This window comes from Dysidea avara, chromosome 12, assembly GCF_963678975.1.
Source record: "Dysidea avara chromosome 12, odDysAvar1.4, whole genome shotgun sequence".
Taxonomy (NCBI): domain Eukaryota; kingdom Metazoa; phylum Porifera; class Demospongiae; order Dictyoceratida; family Dysideidae; genus Dysidea; species Dysidea avara.
Window position 1 is genome coordinate 14,532,249 of NC_089283.1, and position 12,659 is coordinate 14,544,907.

General features: G+C 36.9%; 1 protein-coding gene across 2 annotated transcripts; it reads right to left on the reverse strand.

Annotated features, from left to right (window-relative positions):
• Positions 1–956: 956 nt before the first annotated feature.
• On the reverse strand, positions 957–7,244 carry LOC136240787 (tyrosinase-like). 2 transcript variants are annotated; one of them, XM_066031832.1, is made up of 5 exons: positions 7,131–7,244; positions 4,327–4,575; positions 3,389–3,689; positions 2,155–2,795; positions 957–1,462 (listed from the first exon to the last, which is right to left on the reverse strand). In XM_066031832.1, the coding sequence occupies exons 2-5, from the start codon at positions 4,570–4,572 to the stop codon at positions 1,040–1,042; spliced, it is 1,611 nt and encodes a 536-aa protein (XP_065887904.1). In that variant the 5' UTR covers positions 4,573–4,575; positions 7,131–7,244; the 3' UTR covers positions 957–1,039. The 2 variants fall into 2 exon arrangements, with proteins under 2 accessions (XP_065887904.1, XP_065887905.1); XM_066031833.1 differs by lacking the exon at positions 7,131–7,244 and adding an exon at positions 6,348–6,433.
• Between the last annotated feature and the right edge of the window lie 5,415 nt (positions 7,245–12,659).

The window sequence follows — 12,659 nt, forward strand, 5'->3', positions numbered from 1 at the left end:
ATAGTTCCTGAAATAAGTCTGCTTTTGATACACATAGAATAGAAGATTTAGGGTTTTATTGGCTACTAACTTAGAAAGAAAAATGGGAGGCCACAACATCCCCTGCTTGAACTATCTAAGTTGGTCAAAAATTCCTGTTGTAGCTCAAGTAATCGCATCCGATTTTGAAGCCCGTCCAATATTTGGTGAGTTACTCTAAGTAGGGGTAGTCTAGGTATACGTAGGCACAATAACATGGCAAAGTTTCAAGTAGCTACAGACTTAATTTGAAGGCATGGAAAGTTATGGTTATCAAATTTGGATATCAGTCTGGAAAAAACTATAAAACTCGTGTTGTCAGACCAGTTCACATTTTGATTTCTATGCAACTGTGTGTCACACTAAGCACATATCTGGCTGAAGTGATAGATAACAGTAAAAACTTCAAAACTCATTATTAGCATGCGCAGTGATGCTTGTGTGAAGGCATATAGCAGTCAGTAGAAATATATAAAACATTTCTGAAATTCATAGCAACTTATCAGAAGCAATCTCTTGGTGCACACTAGTGGACCACTGTATATTTAAAAGCCATGATAAAGGTAACAATGTTGCTGCACTATGTGTGTACAAGGAACTGAAGGAGAATGCTGCATAATTTAATTTATTAACAATTGCTTGCAGTGCACACACCCAGTCCTTTTACTCCAAAATTTGTAGTCAAAATATACGTCTCTGTCATCTACACTCCACAACTGAGAAAAATATGTTTGGTCAACAAATATCAGACGAAACTTGCTGAAGTATGTCTTTATTTCAGCTGAACAACATCTAAATATTATTGTCATATATAAAACATTGACACAGTCTTGCTTAACTGCAGCTGATCATTCATCTAAACAAGTCCAAAGTTACATTGTAGACAAGCTTAATTTAAGGTGTGGCACCAATGCATTTTATTACACACTGTAGTAAAGTATGGCTGAAATAATAAGCATAATATATACAGATATGCGTGATGCTATACATTTATAGTTTAGTTAAAAGTCAGTGATCTTCTTCAGTACATGTACAACACTCCTAAGGTTATGAAGATCGCACTTAACCAGGTAAACAAACAGAACAATGTGAATTGTGCATTTCGGTTAGCTCCAGAATTAGCAGTATTAGTGGTTACGTTAGGTAGATTACAGTAATATCCAAAGTTTTTAGCCAACTTGAACATATCAGCATTAGTGTAGAGGGGGTAAAATGGGATCATATAACTACGGGCCTGATGTCCTTTTGTGCTGAAAGTCAGTGGCACATCGGGATACTCTTCACCAGGATGATGCTTCAACCACTCATCAAACATACAGTCAATCATTGTGTGGTGAATAATGAAGGCTGGATCATTAGGAGACGCCACTGGATCGGACATCGGACCAGCTTTGTCTGGAGGAGTGTTCGCACTGAAATCTCCAAGTCCTAAGATGATGTGAGCCTATATAATGATGATTATATATACATGATCGGATTTGCAAAAAGGTACCTTTTTCACACACAAAATTTGATCCATATTGTGTACTTCAAAGCTTCATAATGTTTATATCATTCTATATAATTGCCTGAAATTTTCCTTGCGTGCAGCTAAAGTATCTGGCTGCATTTTGAAACCAAGAGCAAGTTAATCAATATAAGGAGTCAAGTTTTACAGCATTTTGTTTGCTGCACATAAAATGTGTGAAAAAGGTACCTTTTCACAAATCCGGTCACATATATACATATAAAGTAGGTAAGCCTAAGCTTGCAAAACTAAACAATCAGCTAAATAAGTACTATATATATATATATGCATCTTTTATTTTTGATATTACATACTGATAAAGCCAGCTATATAACACAAACGCTAACACTGTGCATGCAGTGTCAGAATGTGTCAATAGACTCTAACAGAATAACCATATATCTTTACGTATATACATAGCCATTACTGTAAACATATACCATTGTACATGCATAATGCAGAAACACCTCATTAATAGGGCCACCTCTGGAGCCAAAAATGCAGCCTCACTAATAAAATGACCTTATTATAAGGACATAAATTATGTAGTAACTGTGTTTGGGACCTACTAGAAGTGGCCGCACTAAGTGAATTTTAACTGAACTATAGCTACATATGCATTAACATACATCAGTGTGCAGTTGTCCAATATAAGCGGCAACTGAGACGTTAGCAGGCACAGCAGATAAATCACAATCAGCACCACCATATGGTAGACACTGGCACATCCTATCTTTACGACAACCTTCCAGATCATCATCAACATAGTAATCTATGAACTGCCTATAGCCAGGTCTTGATAAAAGATTATAAGGAGATGAGTCATAAGTATCAATGGCTATTGCATCATTGACTTGTTTTATTGTAGGCCAGTCTGGGTTGCTGCTGTGGCATGGATTGGTTCCTGTAAAAGGGCATCGTTGTAATGGACCAGTGCTGATGTTTGGATCACAAAGTTGAAAATTTGTCTGTGAGCACAAAGTATCCCAGCCATCTGGTCCAACTATGTCTCCAACCACATGAGGAAATCCACTAACATTATGGGTTGCCCCAAACCTATTTTCTGTGAAAAGATCTTCTGTTCTTATTCCAGTACTATTCTGAATTTCAATTCTCCAGTCCCAGTATGGTAATCTGAAAGTGTGATAATCAGCATGTCCTATACTCTTCAACATGTACTGCATTTCCCACTCAAACCACAAGTTGAAATATCTATGCCATGTGTTGAATGATGGTCCAAAGTGAGCATAGTCAATACGAGAATTAACATCTGGAAATATATGTCACTCAGAGTTAAGTATAGTGTAGTTTTCTAGCACAATTTTCTGGAAGTACCTAACAAGCCATTGGCTCATTTAAAAATAACCTGATGGCTATATATACATACTGTAGTTACTAGAAAGTAAATTCCGCATCATATATCAACCAACTGCAAGCATTGCTATAGTAACCACTCTTTCAGCTGTGATTATAGGTATAAACTGAAACCCTAAAGGAAAACCTTTATTACATGATGATAATCAATAGTTCAAAGTGTTGAATAACAGGTGGCTTTGTACTACTAATACCAATAACAACCACTTCACAAACAAAGTAAATACTGCATGCATCTATACAGATTCTGTTTAGTATTGATGTATGTGTCAAAGCTGTAGTTAATTGTGTTTCAGACAAAAGTGCTAAGGGTACCATACAAACCATATACATAGCTATATAGATAGGAATTACACTTGTATGGCTGTCACGTGTTATTATATAGAACTAGTTAGGGTTACAGCTAGTAAGATAGTAAGGAGCCATGTTTCAAACTACAGTGTTACTTATATATAGCATTATGGATAACTTTGTTCTGTTACATCTTACCTGCTTCATCAGTGTCTTTGGCAGCATAATGGTGTAGCCATACATATAACTTGTAAAGAGTGATATTTGATCTTAACACACTGGAGTCACCAGGAAAAGTTTCCTCTAAAATTACAGTATAACCAGAATCATGAGAATGTAGCAACTGGATAATTTCAATAAATTCCTCCCATTCCTCATCAGTGTAAGAGGCAATTGGTCGTCGAGGGAGGACTTGTGATTGGCTACAATCTTCTCCATAATAGCCAAATTTACATCTACCACAGTCATAACCTGCATAGTTACCATTACATTGGCATACCTGTAGCGTGAAAAGGAACATTGAAACTCTAAGCAGTACACACATATGCACTAAAATTTTCCATATAACACACACTCACATGTGCTCCTCTTGACCTCTTGATGCTGCCCATGCATACACACATACTACACACACTACACACACACATGCACTACACACACAAAGAGTAGTTATTCTGGTATGCAATCACATACATTAGAGCTAGTGCACTTTGGGAATGCATACAAAGAACAATGTACAAGTGCAACTACCTTGACTGTTACAACTTACCAGCATAATATTACAAAATGCAATGTGATTGCCTATAATATTACAAAACAGCCACAGCCATAGTGATTTGTAATGCGTGCAGTTCTGTGCAACCATATTATTCTAGTGGTGATCACATTTTCCAGTAGCACTTTGTAAAGGCTGATAATGCTGTTTAGCTAACCTCTTTGACTACTTGTTCATAATTATCATTTTTCAGTGTTGGACTGAAATGGCTTTGGTGATTTTGTTATCTGGTTGGCTGCTTTTTAGTACAATTGCAGAAAAAAACTAGGATTAACTTTACTAGATATTAGGCAAGCTCCTTTACTAGGTGGTTATTACTTTATCTACAATGTTACATCTTTCATGCCAATCCTTGGCTTACTTGTGTATAAAAGTGGGGCCAGTTATCTCGGACATTGGTGGTATTTGTGCTGTATCCCTCAATGTTTAATGGAACACATTGTCCATGATTAGCATTCTCTCCACACACACCATCAATTGTTGTTGGGCAACATCGTAAGTTTTCCAGACTGTCATCATCGGCACATGTTGTTGGTATTTGTCCAACTGTACACTGTGGCATTAGCCATGCTCCAATAACAATCAGTGGTAGCAGATGGGCAGACATTCCCTTAATATAAAATCATATATTATGATTGCAGTAATTAGATGCAAACAGAGTGCATATACACAATCTTATAGATATAGCTATCTAATCCAAAACAGCCAAGCTGTAAAAAAGTGTGCGGCCCTCAAAAAGGCTATGGTGAAAAAAGATGTGAAATCCAAGGTGGCGGCCAAGAAATGGCTGTGATGGTAGGTTAATGGTAAAAATTTTAACAACGACAATTCAGGTGAATTTTGGTGCCGCTTGGTCAATTGGCACAAAATTCACCTGAATTGTCGTTATTAAAATGTTTACCATTAACCTACCATCACAGCCATTTCTTGGCCGCCACTTTGGATTTCACATCTTTTTTCACCATAGCCTTTTTGAGGGCCGCACACTTTTTTTACAGCTTGGCTGTTTTGGATTAGATTTCATTTCTTTTTGTATTTGTATACCCTATGGCCGGCTTTGGGACTTTTTTAACCTATGTTTTTTTCTTTACCACAGGAAGAAGAAAAGATGAAGTAGATATACTTTAAATATTTTATCAGTAAATGTACAAATTATATATATAATACATATATTGATTATAGAAATCTCCATGGTGGTTTCTTTGTAGCTGAATACTCTACAAGGTGACTTCTTCTAGATGCTCTCTCTACAGGGTGAATTGTTTGTAGCTGAACAATCTACAAGGTAACTTCTTCTAGCTGATCTCTCTACAGGGTGATTTGTTTGTAGCTGAATTCTGTACTGGTGGTTTGTTTGCAGCTGAGCTCTTTAAAGAATGGTTTCTTTGTAGCTGAACTCTCTACAAGGTAACTTCTTCTAGCTGATGTCTCTACAAGGTCACTAGTTTGTAGCTGAGCTCTCTACATGGTGGTTTCCTTGTAGCTGAACTCTCTACAAGGTAATTTCTTCTAGCTAATCTCTCTACAGGGAGATTTGTTTGTAGCTGAAGTCTCTACATGATGGTTTCTTTGTAGCTGAACTCTCTACAAGGTAACTTCTTCTAGCTAATCTCTCTACAGGGAGATTTGTTTGTAGCTGAAGTCTCTACATGATGGTTTCTTTGTAGCTGAACTCTCTACAAGGTAACTTCTTCTAGCTAATCTCTCTACAGGGAGATTTGTTTGTAGCTGAACTCTCTACATGATGGTTTCTTTGTAGCTGAACTCTCTGCAAGGTAACTTCTTCTATTGATCTCTCCACAGGGCGATTTGTTTGTAGCTGAACTCTCTACATGGTGGTTTCTTTGTAGCTGAACTCTACAAGGTGATTTCTTCTAGCTGAACTATCTCTTTCCATAGTTACATGAACTCCCTACAAGATAACTTCTTCTAGCTGATCTCTCTACAGGGTGACTTGTGTGTAACTGATCTCTATACAGGTTTCTTGTTTCTAGCTGATCTTTTGAATTCTCTTCAGGGTGACTGCTCTATTAGGATGACTGCTCTATTAGGATGACTGCTCTATTAGAGTATCTCGATCTCGCACTTGCTGCACCAAGTTGGATTTCGTGTTATTATAACTCCGTGGCTTTAAGTCTGATTCTTCTACACCATTGATGAGCCTTTCTAAGATGATTACTCCATCTGTACAACGATTTTCAAAGCATTCCCCCAAGCGGTTTATCTGGTAGGCGTGGCAAGCAGTCGTTTTTTTTATTAGCTAATCTCGATTGCGTAATTGTTACACATTGTTGGTTTATTCGTTGTATCTTCCTGTTTTTTAGCTCGATTTCTTTCAAACTACAAAAGGGTTGAGGTTCAATAGTTAACCTATTCACCCACCGATTTTCAGCTTCTTCCCATACGCGGTTTACCCTGTAGGCGTGACAACATATTGGTGTTATTTTTCGTGCATAATCGCTCATAACTCTTTGCCTGTTTATCGTATTTCAGCCAAAGTTGGTACCGAGATGCGCCTTTATACCCCCCTTCTGTGTGCCAAATTTCAAGGCAATCGGATGTGGCGTTCGCGTTTTATAGCAGTTTTTGTAAGTGTGCGACAAGAAAAAGAAAAATAAGAAGAAAAAAAAACGAAGAAACTGAGCCAATTTTTGAAGTCGCATATCTCGGGAACGCGCGACGTGATTTCGCTCAAATTTGGAATGTGGAGTGCTGCAGTTGGAGGGCATGTCCACAGCAAAAGTCGTCTTGTTTCATCAAGGAAGCATAAAGCTACGGAGGTGCGAAAATTGCGTTTTCTTTCTTCCTGTCAATGTACTCACGGGTGTTACGCGCCGGCTTCTTGGGCCGCACGACACACTACCGTGTGTCTTGATATAGTAATTACAAATCACTAGTCAGTATCTAGATACATTAGACTGCAGGTCATTACTATATGTTTTGTGTGGTTATTGTTTGAGAGAAAAAAGCAAATAGTAATTCTGCTTAAACCTTTGAATTATATCAACACCAACTGTATACATGGAGCAGCACTGATAACTATAACCTACGGACACATGCATTAACATAATAATTTTATGTAGTAGCTACGTACACTGTACACAGTTAGTATATTTTCTGTACAGTATTATTATTGTATCACATGATTACATAAGGTGTACAAACCTGTTTTCCAAGCTGACCACTAATCCACAGACAGCTATCTAGCTAGTACAGGAGCTGTAAAAAACAGTGAGTTATTTATATATAGTAGTCTGGTTAACTAAATGGCTTTCTGACAGGTAATAAAACCTTACATCTCATTGTGGGAAGCCAAGCAGAGGTGTCAAATAGGGCATTTAATGATATCATAATGTACAAAATGCTTACCTCTTGATGCAGAACACATTTTAGTAACAGTTGTGCTCATGTTGTAGCACAACTTACTGTATGATCTAACAGGTTCAGTTAGCTTGCCTTATAGATAATAACAAGAGTAAATAATGGAAGAAAGTGGCCATTTTTGATGCAGTATATGGCAGTTGGATACGAGTAAATAATGGAAGAAAGTGGCCATTTTTGATGCAGTATATGGCAGTTGGATACTCTTTCTTCCATTATTTACTCTTGTTATTATCTAGTAGAGAAGCCATTTTAGTAACAGTTGTGCTCATGTTGTAGCACAACTTACTGTATGATCTAACAGGTTCAGTTAGCTTGCCTTATAGATAATAACAAGAGTAAATAATGGAAGAAAGTGGCTATTTTTGATGCAGTATATGGCAGTTGGATACTCTTTCTTCTATTATTTACTCTTGTTATTATCTATAAGGCAAGCTAACTGAACCTGCTAGATCATACAGTAAGTTGTGCTACAACATGAGCACAACTGTTACTAAAATGGCTTCTCTACTTGAGGTGCTCATTTTTGATGCAGTATATTGGCAGTTGGATACTCTCTCTTCCATTATTTACTCTTGATAATAATTATAATATAAGTTCAAATCACTAGGCTATTATTACTAATGTAATCAGAACTATCTGGTTTGTGATATGACACATAATCAGTCCTAACACATTTGATATCATTAGCTATATAATCCAACATCCTCACTGATTCAATGCACTAATGTAATGAGATTATGAGGATTCGGTGTGCTCAGGGGCCTGTGGGTGCCAGGCACACTATGCATTGCAGCATGCATGAGCTCCTCGTATGCTATGCGTAATGGTTGTAACGCTGTGGGGGGTGCGCTCGGGCGCGCAGCATCGTGCGTACATATCAGGCAATGCGCTCCTTACAGTGTTGCAACTACTATGCTTCAAAGTAGCTTTTTAAAGTAGTTTTAACCCTTTCAAGTTACTTTTACGCTGCTAAATTCACGTTTAAGTTAAATGTCTTTGATGTGGTTGAGGGTGCCTTTAATGTGGTCTGGCATTGTCCAGGATCCTCTGTGGTGGTTGAATATATCATTATGGTTACTATATCAAAGCTTCACATTAGCTCTTACTATAACACTAGTACTTAGTATGTAAGGTTTTCAAAATGTATAAGAGACCTTATCACCATGAGATAGTTTTGATTGTGGGATTCGGTTGGTCTCAATTGAGAGCCACAGGAGGGCTCAATTGTAGGCCACAGGAGATCACTGAAGCCCACAATGTAAAGTGGATGTTGCTCATATAGGTTTCATATACATTTTACTACAGTATTCAATAGTAAGAAGCATTAAAGCTGTACAGTTTGTGGAATGCAGTAATGAGTTGTCAACACACTTTGCAGTGCGACATCTAGATGTTGCACTGCTAAGTGTGCCACATCACATTTGTAGCATAAAGAATTCCTTTGATCTGAGGTGTGAAAGTGTTACATATAATTTTGTACAACGAACATTTTTATCACAAAAATTTTTTGCACGAAAATAAAGCAAATTATGGTGAAGGTCCATCAGCATGCAATTACCACTGATGGCCTAATACTTACAAAACTAATTATGTATCATAATTTGTACATCATTTTAATGAAAAGATACTGTTTTTATGCTGTGTATTATGCAAGTCTACTTTGAAGACAACATTGATATGCATACCACCCACCTCCATGGATGCTTGTTAATGATAAAGAGAGTGGATAACTGTCTCCCTCTCTGACTCAGGTACTAATTATAATATTACCAGTGGCCAATAGCTCTATCCACTCTATACTAAGTACTACAGACTATTGTAATCTAATCAGATACAATATGTGTACAATGGTAGCTATACAGCTGTTGGGATACACCATTATGTATCATCAGTCATGCACATCTAACATTCTTAATTGATCAGTCACGCCTTGATTACCTTTACCTATCCTGCTTTAACAAGAGATCTTAAGGTTTCCATGCATAACAATCATAATCAAATCTGTACAGAACATGACATAATTACAAGCATACATTGTGGCTATAGGATAGTAATGATCACTGTAGATTTTTGAAACATGTTAACATTAACAGTTTCTCACTTATTGAATTGCCTTTAAAAGTGACCGTTCAGGGGCGGATCTAGGATTTATAATGGGGGGGGGGGCTAACTCAAGGTACTAATCTCTTGGGTAAACGTGTGCAAAGCACACTTCCCAGCATGCAAAGCATGCTGGAACTAGGGGGTCTGGGGGCATGCCCCCGCCCAGGAAATTTTTGAAAAATAGATGCTAAAATACTGCAATTTGGAGACATTTCCACATAAAATTCATACCTGTGGATATTTTATATACTGCCTTTAGGTTATAGGTATGGTTCTCTGAAGCATTTTGCTAATGGAAAAATTTGGGTAGGTACAGACAACCAAGTACATGATGCACCCCTCTCACAATTGCACAACACTGAATAGGTGCATGTTAGAATAAGAATGTTGAAAATGTGGAAAATTTCGAAATTTGAACAATACAAGAATGAATCTGAGAGCATTTTCAATGGAAATTGTGTACCTGAATTAAATATTGCCATACATATTAACTACACAAGTAGATGAATGAAGCCCTTTAAACAGACCAATGCACTTCATTGTATGTATAGGTGCAGGCAGATTTGGAAAAATTCCATAACAGAACCAAAATCACATGTTTCCAGTGAATGTTCTATTAGAGTAGTTAGCTGACTGCTCTATTAGAGTATCTCGATCTTGTACACCTCCAATGCTGATCCGGGTCCTTGTTGCATAAACGTTAGCATAAATCCACTGATAATACCTTGGAAAGATGTTTATAAGGTGGTTTTATGAGTATTTGTATTATTAGTGATCATATAATTATGCTAAGACAAAATTTCATTATAATACTCAGCATATTGATCCTAAATATGAGGGGGGGAGGCTTCAGCCCCCAAAGCCCCCCCTGGATCCGCCCCTGCCATTCTATATTATACAGATTGTTGCTAATTCCCAGATCCACTGTTACCTATAAAGTCTTGCTTATCTTTTATAGTTGCTTGTTTATTATGAAGCATTGGCCCATGGTCTCTAATAAACCAGATTTTACTGTAATCATTATGTTTTGCAATGACCTGTCACCATAGTGATAAACTGCAATTGGCCAAAACAACTCATTACATTGTCCTGACAGGTTGCATGGCCACCACTTTATTTTTAAAATCCTGGACCTGCCCAGGTGACCAGACTAAAGTATTATTGTCTACAAGTTGATTTAGATCAATATGTTGAAGCCACAGCTAGCTATTACATTATGATACATTCAGTGTATGATTGACATGGTCACACACCATATTTAGTCCTTAGCATAAAATAATTAAATGGAACATAATATTAAAGTTAAAGTAGACAGCTATAGGGTATGATTTATTCAGCATGTTCTGCTGCTTATTTTGTAAGTACAGTGTTAGATGGGTACAGGGTAGGTATATGGTGCAATTGTTTAGCATGCATATGCCAGGCTATAAAATCTAGCTAGCTGTATAGTTATAGGCAGAAAGCAATCAAAATGTACTGGGTAGATTGCATCACAATTAAGGCAAATTTCATATACAATTCTCACTGTTAAAATAAAATCACATGCTGCCATGCATGCAGGCTGAAAAAATGTACGCATACATAAAAGTAATTGGTTTCTGGTGCTGGTCAGCTATAATTATAACAGTGACGGATTTAGAGGGGGTTTCAGATTCCACTCAACTTCAGCCTAGCTGTAAGTTGAAGACCAAAAAAAAGGTCACAACCTTTATTGAATGCCATAATTGTGATTTCAAAGACAAAAGTATGAAGTTTCGCCAGTAGAAAGTCCTTCTATAATACACTATGTATAACTTGTGGTGATTTTATCACCCACACAACAATTCATCAATAAATTTCAGGTGCACATTATTTTCAGAGGGGATTTCAGCTGAAACCATTACAACCCCCCTGTATCCGCCACTGTATATAATGTGTGTGTAGGTTCTGTGTGTGTGTGTATGTGTGACACTATTCTCTACTCTTCTTTACTGCCTAGTATAAATCCTTATACACAGGAAGGGATAAACAGCAAAATCAACTGTCACACCACAAGTCCATGCCTCTTTGAAAACTGCATGCTGTAGATTTAGTAGAACAATGTACCTATTATCATTTCAAGTATATAGCACATGCATGCTCACTCTACCATTTAGAGAATTAAACTCCATCACATTATCTGGCTTTATCCTTTGAGAGGCTTGCAAAAACTCTTCAGGGTTGGTATAGGTACCAACATTATTTTGATAATCCAACCTACCAACATTATAAGCTATAGCTAATAACAATTCTAACTCATTTAAAATTTGTACCATTAATCATTAAGCAAATCATTACAATGTCAATGCTTTACATGGTACATATAACATTTACAACTAAATTACAGCAGGATATAAAGTTCTTAATAATGGTAATTATAGAACAAGGGGCTCGTACTCCACAGAGTCTTTATGCTTAATGTGAATACAGCAGCTGTACATGCTTATGCAAGACACAGCAGGATCAGTTTTCAGTTACACAAAGTGACTCACAAAATAATGCTAAGATTTCTCCACTCTCATGCCATATTTATGCCCAAGGGAGATTTAAGAGTTGCATTGGGTGCTGAAGCACACACACCCTTCAAAAAATTATTAATATCTATATATTAGCTAGCTAGGAAGCAACTAAAATTTACTGTACACAGGTGCAATTGTATCTTACGCATTGAAAATGTGGTAATGGCTAATCTCTTTTATTACAAGAAAGGGTTGATATTATAATTTAGGAGTAAGGTATGAATTGAAAGTGCTAAAAATTAAACTACAGTCAACTGCTCTAATAGAACATCCAAAAACTACTCTATAAACTGTAAGGAAATAAGACCAATGTGTAAGCTAAAACTGACTATCTTCTTCTTTTTGACCTGTGCACTGATACTGTGCTAGACACCCTGTCACTTGCTTAAACTGAAATTTCATACCTTTTTATATGCAGCATCATAAACTACTGAACCAGGCTGGATTATGATCTATGTTGATTGTGAAGACACAGGCATATAATATTACACTTGTGTAGCTAATATGGTACTGTACACAATGGCGTATTACTCTAAAGGGAAACATTTATGCCATTCTTTGCTCTATGTACTTAATTTACACTAAACGAATTGCATAAAACCCAACACATACATAGCTAATGGGCTATTTTTACGTCAAACCCCACACATTCCACAACACAAGAATGATA

Excerpts from the sequence above, each read along its gene's own strand:
- LOC136240787 (XM_066031832.1), bottom strand. The coding sequence starts at position 4,572 with ATGTCTGCCCATCTGCTACCACTGATTGTTATTGGAGCATGGCTAATG. Across the intron at positions 3,690-4,326 it reads GGCCCCACTTTTATACACAA|GTATGCCAATGTAATGGTAA; the intron begins GTAAGCCAAGGA and ends TTCACGCTACAG. Across the intron at positions 2,796-3,388 it reads CAAAGACACTGATGAAGCAG|ATGTTAATTCTCGTATTGAC; the intron begins GTAAGATGTAAC and ends ATATATTTCCAG.